The sequence below is a fragment of the Mobula hypostoma genome, chromosome 12 (assembly GCF_963921235.1).
Source record: "Mobula hypostoma chromosome 12, sMobHyp1.1, whole genome shotgun sequence".
Lineage (NCBI taxonomy): Eukaryota > Metazoa > Chordata > Chondrichthyes > Myliobatiformes > Myliobatidae > Mobula > Mobula hypostoma.
In genome coordinates this window covers 78,992,893-79,011,863 of record NC_086108.1, presented here as the reverse complement: position 1 = coordinate 79,011,863, position 18,971 = coordinate 78,992,893, and the positions used below count along the sequence as shown (strand labels likewise).

Sequence of the window (18,971 nt, the reverse complement as noted above, 5' to 3'; positions counted from 1 at the left end):
GTAACAAATTGGGGGCTCATCCAGGATATGTACAAAATTGGAGCTTATTGATTGATTATCGATCTCATTGGCTACTACGCTTTTGATTGACTTGTGTGGGAAAACCAGCAGCAATGGATATTGGGGCATTTCTGGCATTGCTAGACCCTAAGGTGTTGGGAGAGGCCAGAAAGGACGATTTGTTGGCCATTGCTAAGGAGCTGGGACTTACTGTGGTAAAATGAGATATGAAAAAGGTACAGATTCCTGCTGGTACGTTATGAAATCATAACAACACAAACTTGCAGTCTCCTTTGACCCCAAATACAATCTCCCATGTACTGTGACTGCTTTCCCAAGGAAGTCATGGTCATGATCACTCTCAGCTTCCTAGTTTCAGAGTCATCCCAAACTGCTGCTGCCATTTTATACAGCACCTTATAGTTTGCTGCCAACCGTTGCATGTGTGAGGTCATCTCAGCTCAAAACTCAAGGAGAAGAAACCTCATTTACTTTTCCTGTAACCAAAAGGAACATATATTTATCTATAATGTAGACTTCCCCCAAATTACAAGCACTTACAGATTGCTCACAAGTCTTTATGGAAACTTCCCTGGTGACTACCTGGCTACAATCTGGAGGATATCTGTGGCACCCTTGCAAAAATAAAATTTCTTTGTCACCATTGTTATTCACCAGCTTGTCCAGGTCCCTGAGACCATCAGGGAAAACTCTTCCAACTCTTCCTATCATTGCAGCATTTATTCACTCAGTATTAATGCTTACATCAGAATAGGAGTTGTTGGAAGAATGTTGCTTGCATTTTGGTATGTTGCTTTAAAAGCTGCAGAAATTATACACACTGGGAACTGCAAAGACTACCAAAATTAATAATGCCAGCTTTAGGTCAGTGTACACAGGGAAACCAATCAGTGCTGATCTGTGAATCTGGAAGTTGAAGTTCTTATATTTTAAGCAATTTAAAACACATGAAGTCAGAGTGATCCACAATGCTGCTTCCACAATAAAAACCAGTGTAGAGGAGATTCTAGCCAAATATCCCATACATGGCTCTGTCATATCTGTTTTGTCTTACTAAATTAAAGCTAATAAAGGCAAATTGTTTTTACTCATTCTCATTCAAAGTGTGACATCTGTAATATCATTACTTCCTCAATGTTGAATTTTTGGGATAATCTCATGAATATGTGAAAATTTGCAAATACTTCAGAACCCAGCATGATTTCTACCACAGGCCCATGTAACTATTGTAAAGTGTTTATAGTAACATTCACCACAAAACCCAAAATTTATTGATAATTTCTTTATTTTTGGTGGCAGGATAGGAATACGTCTCTACCAAAGGAGATGTAAGGCACTCCATTCCCTCTGCTAGCAGTTCACACTTGGGCAAGGTGTAGCACCTGCTTAGCTCCAACCACCACCCCCGTACAGAGCAGGGTCGTATGAACAGCTGGTGCATATCACAAGACCTGATAATGTGACCACTGATGCCAGGCAGACAATCTCTGAAAATATTGATAATGGCTGGGGTCACCCGTCTTGGAAAGACACTGCACAGAAAAAGGCAATGGCAAACTATTTATGTAGAAAAATTTGCCAAGAATAATCATAGTCACCCTGATCATCCACATCATATGACATGGGACAGAATGATGATGATTAATTAATTAATGTTTTATTGTTTCTTATTTTGTATTTGTAGTTTGTTATTTTTTGCACATAGGTTGTTCTGTCCTGTTGGATGCCGTCCTTCATTGATTACATTCCTTGGATTTATTGAGTACACCCACAAGAAAATGAATCTCAGGGTTGTTTACATTGACATATATGTACTTTGACAATAAATTTACTTCAAACTTTAAATAGCCAAACAAAATGCAAATATATCTTAATTAATTCATATCTTTGGTTTACATTTTATGATCACAGTTATGATTTTATGATCAAGTGTCTGCACACAGATGGCATTTAATCAATTATTAGATTAATGAGAAGGTGACAGTGTAGATGCCAGAGGAGATTCTCCTTTGGGTGAAATTCAAAACAAGAAGAGGAACTTAGCCATTTAGATGGTGATGAGAGGAAGTGTCTTCTCAGAGGGAAGTGAATCTTTCAAATTCGTCACCCCAGACAGCGTGAATGCTGATCATTGAATATAAACAGATTTTGGTCAGTGGGAGGTACAGGAATGAACTGGAAACCAGGCTCTGGTGAAATTCAAATATATTCAATGGTTTAGGAGGAGGCTCTGTCGTGAGGCTTGCTGGGAAATGTAGTCCATGTGAGTTAAAGCCTTCAACTCCCGCGACTCCTCAACCATCTGGCGTGATATTGGTCATGTGATCAAGTACTTTCGCTCACGTGAGTAGCCGGCTTGTCGCCGCCCCCGATCCCAGCCGAGAAGATTACGGTGATCGAGGTGCGAGTGGAGTCGCGGAAAATGAACGGCTACACTTTACTTTACACCGGCATTACCGTGGCCTTCTGGTCCACCATTGTTGTTGTAGGTAAGGAGCTGTTGAAGCGGAGGCCAGCTTCTTGAATGGTGCGTCGAGCCGGGTGTGGGGCCTAGCGCGGCTGCTCTGGTGCTGGGAGCCCGGAGCTTTGGGGCATGGATGTTCCTGCACTGGTTCTTCGTTATCCGCTGTGGGATGCCTGCAGTGTGCAAATTATGGGGAAGTCTGTGACGTTAGATTGTCGTCTACTGTCTCACCTTGATGATTTTATTTGAGTGAATTATTCCCCTCGCCCTTTTCCCAAAGAAAAGGTTAAAATTAAGTTACGAAATTCACCAAGAGATAGCCATCTTCCTGGAAATGTTGGTTCTAAACATCGTTCTGTTTTATGGTTAAACTCGAAGACAGAATTTTTCATAAGATAAGAGATTTAACTATTATGTTGTAGGAGAGGTTTTGGCAGTTTCCTTTTAAAACGCCTTTCTTGTCACCCCTGTGAATCTAAGCGAGAATTCGTCAGGCATATGCCAGGCGCATAGTTGTCCCCTACTTTCGTCGTATATTTCTAATGACTCCTGTCCATTTTTACCCATTTCTCTCTCACATTTTCGTTGTCTTTATTGTGGTTCAATTAGTTTGTAGAATTGCGAGTCTCAAGGGTTACTTTGTGTGGAAAATTCATAAGCTGGACTAATAGAAGATTTAAAATTTTTGAAAATGAGTCGAATAGAAGTAGGGTTTTACTGCTTATGAGAAATTAGGAAAATACATTCCCATAAAGTCAGCAACTGTCATGAACAAAGGCGTTAGGGAGATTTCATAAGATGTGTCAGGGCATCAACTCTCCACAAATGCTGATTGACACAATTATTTCCAGTAAAATGACATGTGACTTAAAAGGGGAATTTGCAAGTGTTGGAAATCTCAGGTGCTTTCTTGACCTTCTGGATATTAGAGGCCATGAGTTGGAAGATACAGTTGTAGAATCCTTGAATTGTTTTAAAAAACATTTTGACAATACTCATTCTAGCCATATTTACTAAGTAATTTAAGTTGTTTTATGAAGCATATTCGAGTAAGTGGTTTTGTTCAGTCTGGTTTTAAATTTGGGCTTTGTTGGAGCCACCCTCATCCAGAAATTTGTGTACAAAATTTAGATCATCACATTGGTGTACGAAATGAGAGACTAACTCGAGGCCCAATTGCTTCTATGGAGTTGAGATCCAATGAACAGTAGCAGATTAGTTGATTTATGTACTTGGAGTTTTGGGCCCCATATCTCAGAAAGGATGGGTTGTCATTGGAGAGACTCCAGAGGAAGTTCATGATGATTCTGGGAATGAAGGAGTTAACATATGAGGGGTGATTGGCAGCTTTGCGCCTGTACTCACTGGAAGAATGTGGAGGCATCTCATTGAGCCCTACTGTATGTTGAAAGGACTAGATTGGGTGGATGTTTTCTATTGTGGGGGTATCCAGAACTAGAGGGCACAGCCTCAAAATTGAGGGGTGACCTTTTAGAACGGAGGTAAGGAGGAATCTTTTTAGCCAAAGAGTGGTGAATCTGGAATGCTTTGCCACAGACTGTGCTGGAGGCCAAGTTCATGGGTATATGGAGGGGCAGGTAGTGTTGATGAAACAGGTAGGCTGCAGAAGGACTTAGACACTTTGGAGAATGGGCAAGAGAGTTGCAAATGAAATGGTGTTGGAAAATGCATGGTCATGCACTTTGGTGGTAGAAATAAATGTGCAGACTATTTTCTAAATGGGGAGAAAATCCAAAAATCTTGAGATGCAAAGTGACTTGGGAGTCCTTGTGCAGAACACCCTAAAAGTTAACTTGCAGGTAGAGTTGATGGTTAAGAAGGGAAATGCAATGTTTAGCATTTTTTTCAACAGGTCTAGAATACAAAAGCAGAGATATGATGCTGAGGCTTTATAAGGCACTGGTGAGGCCTCACCTTGAGTGTTGTGGACAGTTTTAGGCTCCTCATCTAAGAAACAATGTGCTGGCATTGGAGAGGGTTCAGAGGAGGTTCACAAGGATGATTCCAGGAATGAAAGGGTTATCATACGAGCTCTGGGTCTGTGCTCGCTGGAATTTAGAGAAATGGGGGGCGTGGGGGATCTCATTGAAACCTTTTCAATGTTGAAAGGCCTAGGCAGAGTAGATGTGGAAAGGATGTTCCCTGTGGTGGGGGAGCATAGGTCTAAAGGACACAATCTCAGGATAGAGGGCCACCTATTTAAACCAGAGATGCTGGGAAATTTCTTTAGCCAGGGGGTGGTGAATTTGTAGAATTTATTACCACAGGCAGCTTTGGAGGCCAGGTCGTTGGATGTATTTAAGGCAGAGCTTGATCAGTGCTTGATTGGACATGGCATCAAGGATTGCAGGGAAAAGGCCAAGGAGTGGGTCTGAGCAGGGGGGAAAAAAGGATCAGTCATGATTGAATGGCAGAGCAGACTCGATGGGCTATGTGGTCGAATTCTGCTCTGCTATCTTGTGTGTTATTTGTGAGCCAATTTTAAGGTTAACTTTCAGTCTTGAAGTGGGATGAAAAGACATTAGAAAAGAGAAACTTCAGTTTGGTTTTAATCATTGAGTGAGAACGACATACCTATATCATAACACCATCTGTTGACCATGACACTTTACCTATTAATACCTTTGGACAACACTTATTCCTTAACCTACTGAGCAAAATGGATTACTTGTCATTTATTCCTCAACTCACTGAGTAAGGTACATCATTTGGCCATTATCGCATTGCGCCAACGCCTACTGCACTGTAGAGAGTTTTGGCACCTCTCAAAAAAGACAGACATTATGAAGCAAGAGGGAGCTAAAAGAATATGTGGTGCTTTTAATGAAATTCTGATTAAATTATTCGGTAATAGCTATATTGGTATGTTGAGAAGATGGTGTTTCTTCAAATTGCCTAGAACTTTCTTTCTATAGAGTTGAAAATGTGACATTGTGTTGTGTGTGAGGAGCAACAATATTAAGCAGCTATTTTTATGACGCAGCTTACTCACTGCAAGTTACCCAAAAGTGTGTCTGTTAAATAGACTGAATAATTTCCACTTTGTAATTTAAGTTTACATCCATGTGTTAAAAGTGTAGTATTCAGAAATTGTACAAGCCAGCTAACTACACATAAATATGTATTAAAAATGTTGTCAAGTGAAATGTTTTGCATAGAATTGGAAATTCCATAAACTACACAAGTTAGTTTTGTGCAAGTACTTTTGCTATATTTAAACCATAAGACATAATAGAAGAATTGAGCAATTTACCCTATTGAGCGTGCTCTGCCATTCTATCATGGCTGATTTATTATTCCTCACAACCCCATTCTCCTACCCCTCCCTGTAACCTTTGATGCCTGTACTAATCAAGAACCTGTCAACCTCCACTTTAAATATATTCATTGACTTGGCCTCTGCAGCTGTCTGAGTTCTATAGATTCACCACCCTCAGATTAAAGAAATTCCTCCTCGTCTTTATTCCAAAGAGGTGTCCTTCTATTGGTGAGGCCGTGCCTTCTGGTCCTAGATCCTCCCATCATAGGAGACATCCCCTCCACGTTGACTCTACCTAGGCTTTTAATATTTGATAGATTTCAAGTTCTAAGTGTGGAGCTGAAGTGGGATGAGTAGATGAAGGAGCTTGCTTTTGAGCAGTGGAGAGCACCACTGAAATTCTATTATCTATAATCACAAAATTGATCTATGCTGCAAGTATTGCAGTATCACCCTTTATCAAAAATGAAGAAATAAGATTTGAAACAAACAGTTTTCATCAGTAGTTGTATTCTTAAAAAATGTGCAGATCTGTTTCATGATCATAAATGAATGCAGTTTTTAAATAGTTAAGTAGCGACCCAAGTTATTCTGGTATGGTTTACCACTGACTGTTTAAAAAAATAACTTGTGAAATATCTTTATAATGTTAAACTCCAACAAGAAACAAAGAAAGTAATCTGGACCAGAGATGTTTAAGCAATGCTTCCACACTAGTAACTTTCCAACAAGACATTTTTGGAGTAATACATATGGAAAATTGCATACCTGAATACCAGATTTGTGAGCGTTGTGTGATTCTTAGAAATACATTTGTTGACTAGTTTCAAATTAAATACAAGGGTCAATCTGTTGATCAATAATTTACTTCGCAAAAGTGGGAATATATTAGGTGGTTAAAAGGCCATTTAAAAAAAATTGGTTAAAATTAAGTAACAGAATGAGAAGTTACATTGGGCTTCTGTTACCAAAAACCAATGTAGAAGTTGTGGAGCAGCAAATCTTCAGGCAACTTTTTTAAAAATCATAATAGTAGAATACAAACAATACTTCAAGCTCTTTAGTTTGACAGAGTGTGTGTGTGTCAGTCAGTCAGTCATGTAGAGGAGGATCTACCAGGTTACAGCCTTGTGCCCAATGTCTCAGGACTTCTCATCCCAGCCCACTCAAATAACCATAGCAAGTTACCTCCACCGAAATGTGTGCAAGTTGTGTGAGAATACTGCAGTTAAGAGGAATTTATGTCAGTTTTCCAATATAACAGGGTGCGGCATTGGGGGAGATGTGGGTTGTGCCAGATTCCTGACATTGCAATGCACAGGAGTGGGAGCGTTAGACTTGGCAGTAAGTTCCCAGCATTAGAGTGTTCAATCTATGCAAATTTTTTTTAAGGAAGCTGCAGGGAAATGTGTACCTCAGTGTTTTGAGGACCAAATATTTAAAATAAAACACTGCTCTGTGGGGTAGCAGTGGTGGGGCACCCATATATAAAAATGATGGAATGATGGGTATGTAATGGAATAGTTGGACGCAACACACAGTAATGCAGGTACCAAATGAGCTCTTTGAATTAGTTGTCATAAAAGGAGAAAATGTTATTGGTCCAGTAATGGAGGCTGTAAATAAATAAGCCATTTTAGCAATTTGTTTTTATGAAACTGGATAAGTTGCAATATCTAAGTGGAAAGTAGATTAGTGATGGCAGAACCTCCATTTTCAATTTATGGATTGCAGAGTGATTCTAGTGGAATCCTATTGCAATTCTGATTTTAAAAAAATTGAAAGAAGGATAAACCTATTAACACTAGCCAAGCAAGTTAATTGGAAGGAAAATAAATACGAGCTATTGCCAAGAATAAAATTTACCATAACACGAAGTATGATGGCGGTATGGATTACTGGCACCTGTAATTTGACAGAATTAGATTTTGATTTCAACTAAAATGGTTGATGAAGATGGTGTAGCAGATGTGGTATAAATGCACCTGAATGCTGAATGCCATGAATTTTTTTTAGTAATTCCAGGTTGTTGTACCTCCAGAGATTGCTCAAATACACTTGGATAGTGGATGCAAAATTTTCATTTTTAGATATTGTATAAATTATATTGATCTTAAATAGTGAAGATGTGCATTTGTGAAATGACTTATTCATTCACTACAGGCTGCATCTTCCCAAGAAGAAATTCTTTAGAGGAGATACTTTCTCTCAGGAGTTCTACTTTCAGAATATATTAGCCTTCATTTTTCTTTTACTAATATATAAATGTGTAAAGCTGATCAGAGTATTTAGCTGGAAGTAATCTGCATTTACATCCTGTTTTTCAAAGTCTTAAGACTTACCAAAGCATTTTAGTCAATGGAGTAATATCTGAGGTATGGTCACTGGGGAAAGACTACATGCAAGTTGTGTGGATCAATGTGTCAAAATAAATAATGAAACAAAAGTCTATTTCAGTGAACTGGTTTGGAGTAGATAGAGCAGAGGGAAGTGAAAGCCATGAGAACATTTATTGATGCACTTTGAGCCCCATATAAGTGGCAAAAGGAGAGTAGCACCTGTAATCCACATACTGAAGAGGATTGAGTGGTGATTATTTAGTGGTGAAACCAGAATCATTTTGTAATGAGATATTCTGAAATGAATTTTTTTCTATTGCAGGCATTTGTTATACAATATTTGACCTGGGATTCCGTTTTGATATAGGATGGTATGTAATTTTTATTACTTAATTGGACCTTTTTAAACTGGTATGTAGTAACTAGATTCAATAAACTCTTGTGACAATCTCATCAATTCTTAATACTTTACTGGTGTGTTTGTATGCAAATATATGTTTAATTTTGTCACTGTTAAATGGTAAAAACTCTTTTTCACAAATTCAAGGTACGATAATACACAAAAAAAATTGTATTGTAGAATAGCAGAATTTTTTAAGGGCCTTCTCTCAATTCTTCTGAATTTGACTGTAGTTTACCAATGCAGTAACGAGAAAAGTAAATTCAAGTCCTGCATTAGTCACTCCTTTGCTTGGTTGTGTGGCCACATTGTTCACTCATCTCCAGTTTGGACTTTATCAGTACTACTCTGTTCTAGCAATGCCAATTTCCTGGAAAATTTAACAAAAACACAGTCAAATCCTAGTGAAATTAATTTACCTTTTGGAATTCATCTGTAAACAACATTATTCCCCTTAAGACTTCAAGCCTAACACATGGATAAATCTGGAAATCTTCCTTTGTTCGTGGTCTATTTCCAAATGCATTCCAAGTTTTCTTTTTTCTTGTGATTCAACAACAGCACATTTTGTGGCCAAGTTTAGTTTTCATGAAAAATACAGAGCTAGACATTGATAGCAAAAATCTGTCAGTTAGATTTGAAACCTTTGCTGTAGATAAGAAACTTTTAAGACCTGTGTCTTGTCTGTTAGAGCAATGGGTAGAGTGGCAAAAATAGTTAAAATCAAAAAAAATCCAAAAATCAGAATTTTGCTTCTTTCTACATTTACTTGGTTTGCTGAACCCTACAGCATGATCAAGACAAAATATGGCATGATGATAATAAAGTTGAAATAGGAAATTTTTATATCATGTGACTTGTGAAGCCTGATACTGCATGTTCTCTAACTGCATTCCATTCCCGATATAGGTGTAGTCTATAAATTCTCTTTAATATGGTACAGAATTGACAATTCCTGGCCACTGTATCCTTTTGATATTAATATTTTATAAAGTAAATTCCATTTCAAAATGTTTCCAATCCATTATATGTATGATTGTCATTCACACTTCAATAAAAACACGAGACTACAGGTGCTGGAATCCAGAGCAGCGCAAACACTGGAAGAACTCAACAGGTCAGACAGCGCCAGTGGAGGGAAATGGGCAGTCAATGACCCTTCACCTAGATTTCATCATTCCAGATGAAGGGTCGCAACCTGAAATTTTGACTGTTCATTTCCCACCGTAGATGTTGCCTCAGCCTCTGAGTTCCTTCTGCATTTTGTGTGTCGATTCAGACGTGATGTTCAGTTGTGTCTGTTTATTGTCCTACATTATTAAAATTCTGGCATTTATAGAAGTTTAAATGCACTGACTAAATTTCAACTTCCCCTGTGATTTCACCAGCATTGGAGTTAGGAAGTTGCTTATCACATTCTTTGCTGGATTGGATTTTGCTCAGGACCAGAGCCCACTTGAGAATTTTAGGCCAGCTTTAGGTTAACTTCTTTTATTAAAGTTATTCCAAAGTAGTTAAGTTTTTAATAACTACTTTTGGCTTTTTTAAATTCACTAATTTTTGTAGTGAATTTTAGTTTGGCAGGATGGAGATGCGTCTCTATATTAGGAGGTGTAAAGAACACCTTCCCGCTGCCTACCTGCAGGTCACCCTTAGATAAGGTGTAGCACTAGTTTAGCCCCCTGATCAGGGTCACGTGAAGACATGGGAGCAGGTGGTCCATGTTCATATGAGCAACTGGAGCAGATCACAAATCAGACAGTCTCTGAAGATTTTCGATTATGGCTGGGGTCACCCATCTTGTAAAGACACTGCCCAAAAGAAGACAATGAGAAATAACTTCTGTAGAAAAATATGCCAAGAATAATCATGGTCAAAGACCATGATCTCCTATGTCATATGACAGGGCACATAATGAGGAATTTTTATAGTGGAAATATAAGCAACTATTAAACTACTGTCAGATAAAAGCTTACCATAGTTTCATATAGTAAAGATTTTAGTGTTCTTGGAGACCTTGCTATTGCTCTGGACTCTGAGTTACTTTGGACCACGAGTTCAAAGTAAATTTATTATCAATATACGTAACTGTATACAATCCTGAGATTTATTTTCTTGCAGGCATACTCATTAAATCCATAATAGAATAAAGAAAGACTGCAGCAATTTGGGTGTTCATCCACTGTGCAAAAGACAACACTGCAAGTACAAATAAATAAATAAGCAATAAATACCGAGAACATGAGATGAGTCCTTGAAAGTGAGTCGGTAGATTGTGGTAACATTTCAATGACGGGGCAAGTGAAGTTGATTTAAGTTATACATACAAAATGCTGGAGGAACTCTGCAGGTGAGGCAGTATCTATAGAAAAGAGTACAGTCAGTGTTTCAAGCTGAGACTCTTCAAGACTGGAGAAAAAAGATGAGTAGATTCAAAAAGTGGGGGTAGCGGAGGAAGAAACACAAGGCGATGGGTGAAACTGGAACTCGCGCTCTGGATCTCTTCAGTGATTTCAAGTTCCTTGTCCCCATCTTATTTTCACTCTGAATGTCCAGTCCCTACACACCTCCATCCCCCACCTCTCTTCTCCCCCCCCCCACCAGAAAGGCCTCAGACCTCTCTGTTTCTTTATGGACACTAGTCCCAACCAGTTCCCTTCCACCACCACTCTTCTTTCTGTTTAGCAGAACTTGTCCTCACTCTTAATAAATTTTTCTTTTGGCTCCTCCCACTTCCTTCAAACTAAAGGTGTAGCTGTGGGCACTTGCATGAGTCCCAGCTGTACCTGCCTTTTTATTGGCTACGTGGAACAGTCCATGTTCCAAGCCTACACTGGTGTCCATCTCCCACTTTTCCTATGCTACTTCGACTGCATTGGTGCTCATTGACTTCATTAATGTTGCCTCCAGCTTCCACCCTGCCCTCAAATTTACCTGGTTCATTTCCGACACCTCCCTCCCCTTTCTCAATCTCTCTCTCTCTCTATTTCTGGAGACAACGCATCTACTGATGTCTGTTATAAACCCATGGGCTCTTTCAGCTGCCTGGACTGTATCGTAAAAATGCCCATACCCTTCTCTGAGTTCCTCCATCTCTGCCATATCTGCTCTTAGGATGAGGCTTTTCATTCCAGAACAAAGGAGGTGTCCTCCTTCAAAGAAAGCAGCTTCCCTTCCTCCACCTCCACCATCACCATTGGCCTTGACTGCATCTGTCCTATTTCATGCATGTCTGCTCTCACCCTATCCTTCTGCCACCCTACCAGGGATAGGGTTCCTCTTGTCCTCACCTACTACCCCACCAGACTCCACATCCAGCATATAGTTCTCTGCAACTTCCACCATCTCCAGTGGGATCCCACCACCAAGCACATCTTTCCATCTCCCCCCCCCTTCTGCTTTCTGCAGGGATCGCTCCCTATGCATTTCCCTTGTGTATTCGTCTCTCCCCACTGATCTCTCTCTCCTAGCACTTACCCTTGCAAGTAGAACAAGTACTAGACCTGCCCCTACACCGTCTCCCTCACTACCATTCATGACCCCAAAAAGTCCTTCCAGGTGAGGCCGCACTTCAGCTGTGAGTCTGTGAGGTCATATACTATGTCCACTGCTCCTGGTGTGGCCTGCTGTATATCGGTGAGACCTGCCATAGATTAGGAGATGGCTTTGCTGAGCACCTATGCTGTGCTTGCCAGAAGAGGCGGGATCTTCCAGTGGCCACCCCTTTTTATTCCATTTCCCTCTCCCATTCTGATATGTCAATCCATGGCCCCCTCTTCTGTCGTGATGAGACCACACTCAGGTTGGAGGAGCAACACTTTATATTCCGTCTGGGGAGCCTCCAGCCTGATGACCTGACATCAATTTGTTAAACTCCCAGTAATGCCTTCTTTTCTCTTTCACCCCCCATGCCCTCTCTCACCTTCTCCTTGCCTGCCAGTCGCCTCCCTCTGATGCTCCTCCCACCTTTCTTTCTTCCATGGCCTTCTGTTCTCTCCAATTAGCTTTCCTCTTCTCCAGCCCTGTATCTCTTTCACCAATCAACTTCCCAATTCTTTACTTCACCTCTCCCACTCCCATTTTCACTTATCACCTTGTTTCTCCCTCCCCTCCCCCCACTTTCAACTCATCTTTTCTCCAGGCCTGCTGAAAGGTCTCTGCTTGAAACGTCGACTGTAATCTTTGCTATAAATGCTGCCTGGCCTGCTGAGTTCTTCCAGCATTTTGTGTGTGTTGCTTGCATATCCAGCATCTGCAGATTTTCTCTTGTCTCTGAATGAGTTAGGTTATCCCTTTTAGTTTAAGAACCTGATGGCTGAGGGGTAATAATTGTTCTCGAACCTGGTGGTGCGAGTCCTGAGGCTTCTGCATCACCTTCCTGATGGCAACAGCGAGAAGAGAGCATGACCTCGGGGTGGGTGGGTGGGGGGTTGGTTCATGATAATGGATGCTGCTTTTCTGTGACAACACTCCGTGTAGATGGGCTCAATAGTGGGGATGGCTTTACCCAAGATAAACTGGGCCATATCACTATGTTTTGTAGCAATTTCCTTTCAAGGGCATTGGTGTTTCCATACCTATTAATGTGCTCTCCACCACGCATTTGTAGAAGTCTATCAAAGTTTTAGATGATATGTTGAATCTTTGCAAACTTCTAAGAAAGTAGGGACACTGCCGTGCTTTCTTCATCATGCCACTTGCATGCTGGGCCCAGGACAGATCCTCTGAAATAACACTGAAGAATTTAAAGTTGCTGACCCTCTCCAGCTCAAATCCCCCCCTAGTGAGGACTGGCTCTCAGACCTGCGGTTTCCTCCTGAAGTCAGTAATCAGTTCCTTGCTGCATCGAGTGTGAGGTGGTTGTTGTGGGACCACTCAGATTTCAGTCTCCTTGTATGCTGATTTGTATTGGCAAATACCTACATTAGAACAATTGTGCCATCACTGGGTTGAGAATGTAGGATGTTCCAAGCTTTTAAAATTCTGACAGATTTAGTGAATTTGTGAAATACTCTGCCACAGACTGCAGTGGAGGCCAAGTCCACGGGTATATTTAAAGCAGAAGTTGATTGTTTCCTGATCAGTCAGGGCATCAAAGGATATGGCGAGAAGGTAGATATATGGGGTTGAGTGGAATGGCAGAGCAGACTCGATGGGCTGAATGGCCTATTTCTGCTCCTGTGTCTTGTGGTCTTCAGACCGTTCAGTTTCCCAAGCAACTTCTCCTTACTAATAGTGACAACACACCGTTCAACCCCGACACTCTGAATCGCTAGCATGGTGCTGGTGAATGCCAGCAAGTAAATACAGTTGCGAAGGAAGTACAGCAGCGCCTCTACTTCCTTAGAGTTTATGCATATTTGACAGCTGGTGTGAAGACTGATTTACCAGAAAGGTGTTCACAACTTTTCATTTTAAGGCATGCTTTTTCAGTTCATTGAGTTGTAGACATAGAGCTCGGGGGAAAGCAGGAAGTGTTAAGTTAAATTTTCAATTGACCAAAAGATCTGATTCACTTATTCTTCCTGTTCCCTTCTTGAATGCAATATTTCATATACATGTATTTCTGTGTTTATTTAAACATAACCGAAGAGACAGTTGTGAAAGCTTTACTTTCCTGGCATCTAGCTAGCAGTCTTTGTATACTGTATGTAAATTAACTGGATTTACTATTGAAAAATTAACTGTCTGCATTAAATACCAAGAATCTTTAAGGATAAATTTTGATCAGTTGCTCATTACTAGGCATAATGGGTATATGCTCTGTGTGTGAAATCAGTATCAACTTGAAAGAGGCAAAAAAAATCCTATTGCAAAATATTCAGTTTTCATATTGAGTCATTATCCAGCGGCTGCTCCCAGGACTGAAATGCCCTGTTCTTTGTAGTAGAATCTTGCTTAGATCTTGTTTTTGCTGACTGTGTTTTTGTAAACTTGCTGTTAATATTTGTGGTCTAAACATATGCTGAACAGTGACCTTGTGATTTGAGTTGCCCAGATAAATCTTCCAGGTTTTCACTTTATTAAGAATGTATTTTTACATGGTGTGATTCTAGTAATGTGTTGCCTAATTGCAGAATTGTACATTTGCAACTTTTGTGCAATATCCGAAGGTCTTTATTAATTTATTTACACTTACCATCTGTATTTGCTTGAAATCTTTCTTGTGAACAGCTTTATGTATGTACACATTTTGAAAACTTTCACAACATGACTGTACACACTGAATTTTGATTGCAAAGTGAGCAATACATCTTTTCATGCAAATGTATTTTATTATAGGTTTTTAACAGAAACCTCTCCTTTTATGTGGGCGAACCTTGGAATTGGATTGGCTATCTCTTTATCTGTCGTGGGAGCTGCATGGTATGAGTTTCTTTATTAGTGTAGTTGAATAAAGTTAAAATTGTGTTTGATTTATTAACCAGCTTTTGTTTTAAATGCATCTCTTTTGAATTGTGAACAGTTTAAAATTAAGCGAATCCTCAGATGTCCTTTCAATGGCTATTTGATAATTAAACAGTGCATTCAAGACGAAAAGAACATTTGTGCTCGGCCTGATAAGTGGCAAACACATTTTGTACCACACTAGAGACTAGCAATGAACAAGAGTAAGCACCTCTTAATGTTTAAACACAATACTGTCACTAACCCTTCCTTTATTAATATTGCATTTATCAATCTCATTTGTACCAGTCAGTAAATGTTATGGCTCCCACAGTAAATCAAATGGCAAATATTTTGTGGAAGATGGCCCACTTCCTCATTTTCGCAGTTTTTATTGCTGCCTTCCCAGCAACAGAAAAAGGAAATTTGCTGGAAAGAGGAAGAAAAAATGCACAGGTAACTGTTTTCTTTTTCCTTTTGATATTTAGGGGTATCTACATCACTGGTTCAAGCATTCTTGGTGGGGGTGTAAAAGCTCCCAGGATTAAAACAAAAAATCTTGTCAGGTAATAGTTTTGAAATATCTTAATCAGTCTTGGTTGTTTTGGTAATAATACAAAGAACTTGTTGGGTGGCTCACCACGCTGCCTTGTTAGCTTGCAGACGTTTCATTACCCCGTTAGGCAACATCATCAGTACAACTTCGAATGAAATGTCGATGATCTACATTGTTCATCTTTTATGTCTCCTGTGATTAGTCCGTTTTTGTGTTTGTTGGCATACATGCCCATTATCACCTAATCGGATTGTAAAGAATCAATTGCGGATTACATAATTGGTAATCAATAGAAATGGCGCATATCCACACACACACGAGCAGACTAATCACAGGACATACAAAAGATGAACAATGTAGATCATCAATATTTCATTTGAAGTTGCACTGGTGATGTTGCCTAGCTGAGTAACGAAATGTCTACAAGCTAACAAGCCAGCTCGCCGGGCCACTCAACAACATCCTTAACCCGAGATGAAAATCTTTTTCCAACATCTTAGATACCATATGAATCAATTGGAAGCACCTCCAGAGAGAAGTTTCTTTGGGTCAGGATCCATAGTGCAACCTCAGTTGTTACTGATGTATGTAAATCATCTGGATGAAAAGGTAGATAGTTGGGTTAGTAAGTTTGCAGATGATTGGTGTTGTAGTGAGCATAGAAGGTGGGCAAAGAATACAGTAGAATACATATCTGTTGCAGGGTGGAACAATGGCAGCATCCCAGCCAAACGTAAACAACAGGAATTCTGCAGATGCTGGAAATTCAAGCAACATACATCAAAGTTGCTGGTGAACGCAGCAGGCCAGGCAGCATCTATAGGAAGAGGCGCAGTCGACGTTTCAGGCCGAGACCCTTCGTCAGGACTAACTGAAGGGTCTCGGCCTGAAACGTCGACTGCGCCTCTTCCTATAGATGCTGCCTGGCCTGCTGCGTTCACCAGCAACTTTGATGTATGTTCCCAGCCAAACGTGACGTTTTTCACTTTGGGAGACAAAATGTAAAAAGACAGTGCACTGATAATGGCAAGGCCCTTAACAGTGTTGATTAACAGAGGGATCTTGAGGTCCAAGTGGCTGTACAAGTTGATGAGGTAATACGAAACCATATGGCATACTTACTTTTAGGTATTCTTTGGCGCCATGGAGATAGAGGAAAATGTGATAAAGGCCAGCATCTTTTTCCTAGGATTGAAATGTCTAATACCAGAAAGTATGCATAACAACCCGAGGTTTGGCTGATTTAAGCACTGGGTCAGATTGAAAAGGTCAGGGTGTTGGGCCCGGAGACGAGGCACTGGCTGGGGTTCATCTCGCTACTCCATGAGGTCTACTCGTCTCTGCACTGAACTGAGGCTGTGGCCTGCAGTGATGACAGCCTTTATGGCCAGGGACTTGCTTGTGAGAACTTCAGTTCTGATTGTTACTTGCTTTTATTGTTTACACTTAGTTTTTTCCCTTGCGCATTGGGTGTTCGATGGTCCTATTGGGTTTCTTTGTTTTGTGGCTGCCTGGAAGGGGATAAGAATCTCAAGGTTGTGTGTAATATAATACTTCGATAAATGTGCTTTGAGCTTTAAGGGGAGGTGGTAAATTCGAAGGAGATGTGCAGAACAAGTTTTTTTCCACACAAGTGGGTGCCTATCAATGTTGGAGACTTTTAGTACATGAATGGAGAAAATGGAATGATGTGGATATTGTGTAGCCAGAAGGGGTTAGTTTCGTTGGATATTTGATCACTAATTAAATTAATTCAGCACAACATTGTGGGCCAAAGTGCATACTTGTGCTGTACTGCTTTGTTCTAAATAGAAATTTGAGTTCAAATTTGAAAACTTTTTTATCCATTTTGAATAAAGAACTTGTTAATGCTTATAGAATTCCACAAATGTTGTACAATTTGCATTTCACTGCTTGTCTTTAATGCGTATCTCTGGATATGGTCGATGTCCAAATGTTTGAAATGCATCATCTGAAAGAAATGGTTCTTGCTCTATGTATTAAGTCATTACCAATGTGATACAGGAACAGGCTCTTCAGCTCTCAATATCTGTGCTAAGCACTATTTTGAATTAAACTAAGTCTCATACATCCGTACTTATCTATGTCCTTCCATTCCCTGTATCTATCTGGCAGTCTTTTAAATGACAGGCTTACTTCTGTTACCCTTGACAGCCTGTTCTAGCACCTACCAAAAAGTGGGGGAGGGGCAGAGAAACAAACAGCTTGCTCCACATATCTCCTTTAAACTCACCACCATCCCCCAAAACCACCACCTCTCGTACTTGACATTTCTACCTTGAGACAAAAGTTTTACTGATAACCTGATCTTTATTTTTCACAATTTTATGAACTTCCATCAGGCCTCCCCTCAGCTTCCAACACAGCAGAGACAACTGTAATTGACTTACATTTTGCTGTACATGTTCCAAAACTCCAATTTTGTTGTCATTTGCAAATGGACCTCAACTAGAATTCCACCCTTCCACTACTGCCCTCCATCTTCTCTGGGAAGGACAATTCTGAATCCAGTGGACGAAGTCACCTTGGTCCATGCATCTTAATCTTCTGAATCAGCCCGCCAAAAGGGGTCTTGTCAAATAGATTATTAAGATGTATGTGGACAACATGCATTGCCCTGCACCTTCTCTTACCACCTCAAAAAGGTGAATCAGGTTTGTAAGACGTGTCCTGCACAAAGCCATGCTGACTGTCCCTAATCAGGCCATGATCTTTCCAAATGCATGTAAATCCTCCCCTCCAGTTGTTTCCCTACAACTGATGAGCTAATCAGCCTATTTTTCAGAATTATCCCCACTTCCTTTCTTGAACAAAAGAACAACTAAGATGTTAAATGTACAAAAAAGCTTAATAGAGTAGATGTGAATGTTTCTATTAGAAATAACCTAGTGCATATGAAACATAAGCACCACATGAGCTATGAAGCTGAATGGCTTGATTTGCACTGTAGCTTCTGTGTAATAATCCCTATCAAATATTCTAAATGAATACATACATGCTAAGAATCTGGACACTTTCCTTCAGAAACTAAAATAGTAAGAATAATTTTGAAAAGTAGACCAGAATTTTACTATTGCAATCTGTTTGAAGTAACTTGGTAATGGAAATGAGGATCAGAAAAAAAATACTGAGTATGGGCCATGTCAGAGAGCTATCATGAGAGGCAATAATGAACTGATGGTAAATCTACTAGTAGGCTATTTAAAAAAGGAATAATCTTAACATTTTGTATTGCAGCATAATTTTCTGTGAAGCTGTGGCAATTTATGGAATCATCATGGCTATTGTCATCAGTAATATGGCAGAGGTATGTGAGTTTTGAATATAAATGCACACTTGTCATGCAGCCCATTATGTAGTTGGTGTCAAAATATCAACTGAAATGCAAAATTGTTGGGGTAGAATAAACCATGTGTATAATAATCAAAACTATAATAAGTCAGTTTCTATAAACACAGGTTTCCCCCGCCATCCGAAGGTAGAGCGTTCCTATGAAATGGTTC

General features: G+C 39.9%; 1 protein-coding gene across 1 annotated transcript in view; it reads left to right on the top strand.

Annotated features, from left to right (window-relative positions):
• The first annotated feature begins 2,352 nt into the window (after nucleotides 1-2,352).
• The window catches only part of atp6v0b (ATPase H+ transporting V0 subunit b), a 31,230-nt gene continuing 14,611 nt past the window's right edge, over nucleotides 2,353-18,971 (top strand). The window contains exons 1-5 of the mRNA XM_063064454.1: nucleotides 2,353-2,510; nucleotides 8,427-8,475; nucleotides 14,787-14,870; nucleotides 15,380-15,457; nucleotides 18,706-18,775. Of these exons, the coding sequence (XP_062920524.1) occupies nucleotides 2,444-2,510; nucleotides 8,427-8,475; nucleotides 14,787-14,870; nucleotides 15,380-15,457; nucleotides 18,706-18,775 (348 nt within the window). The 5' untranslated portion in view covers nucleotides 2,353-2,443. The remainder of the gene's footprint in view (nucleotides 2,511-8,426; nucleotides 8,476-14,786; nucleotides 14,871-15,379; nucleotides 15,458-18,705; nucleotides 18,776-18,971) is intronic.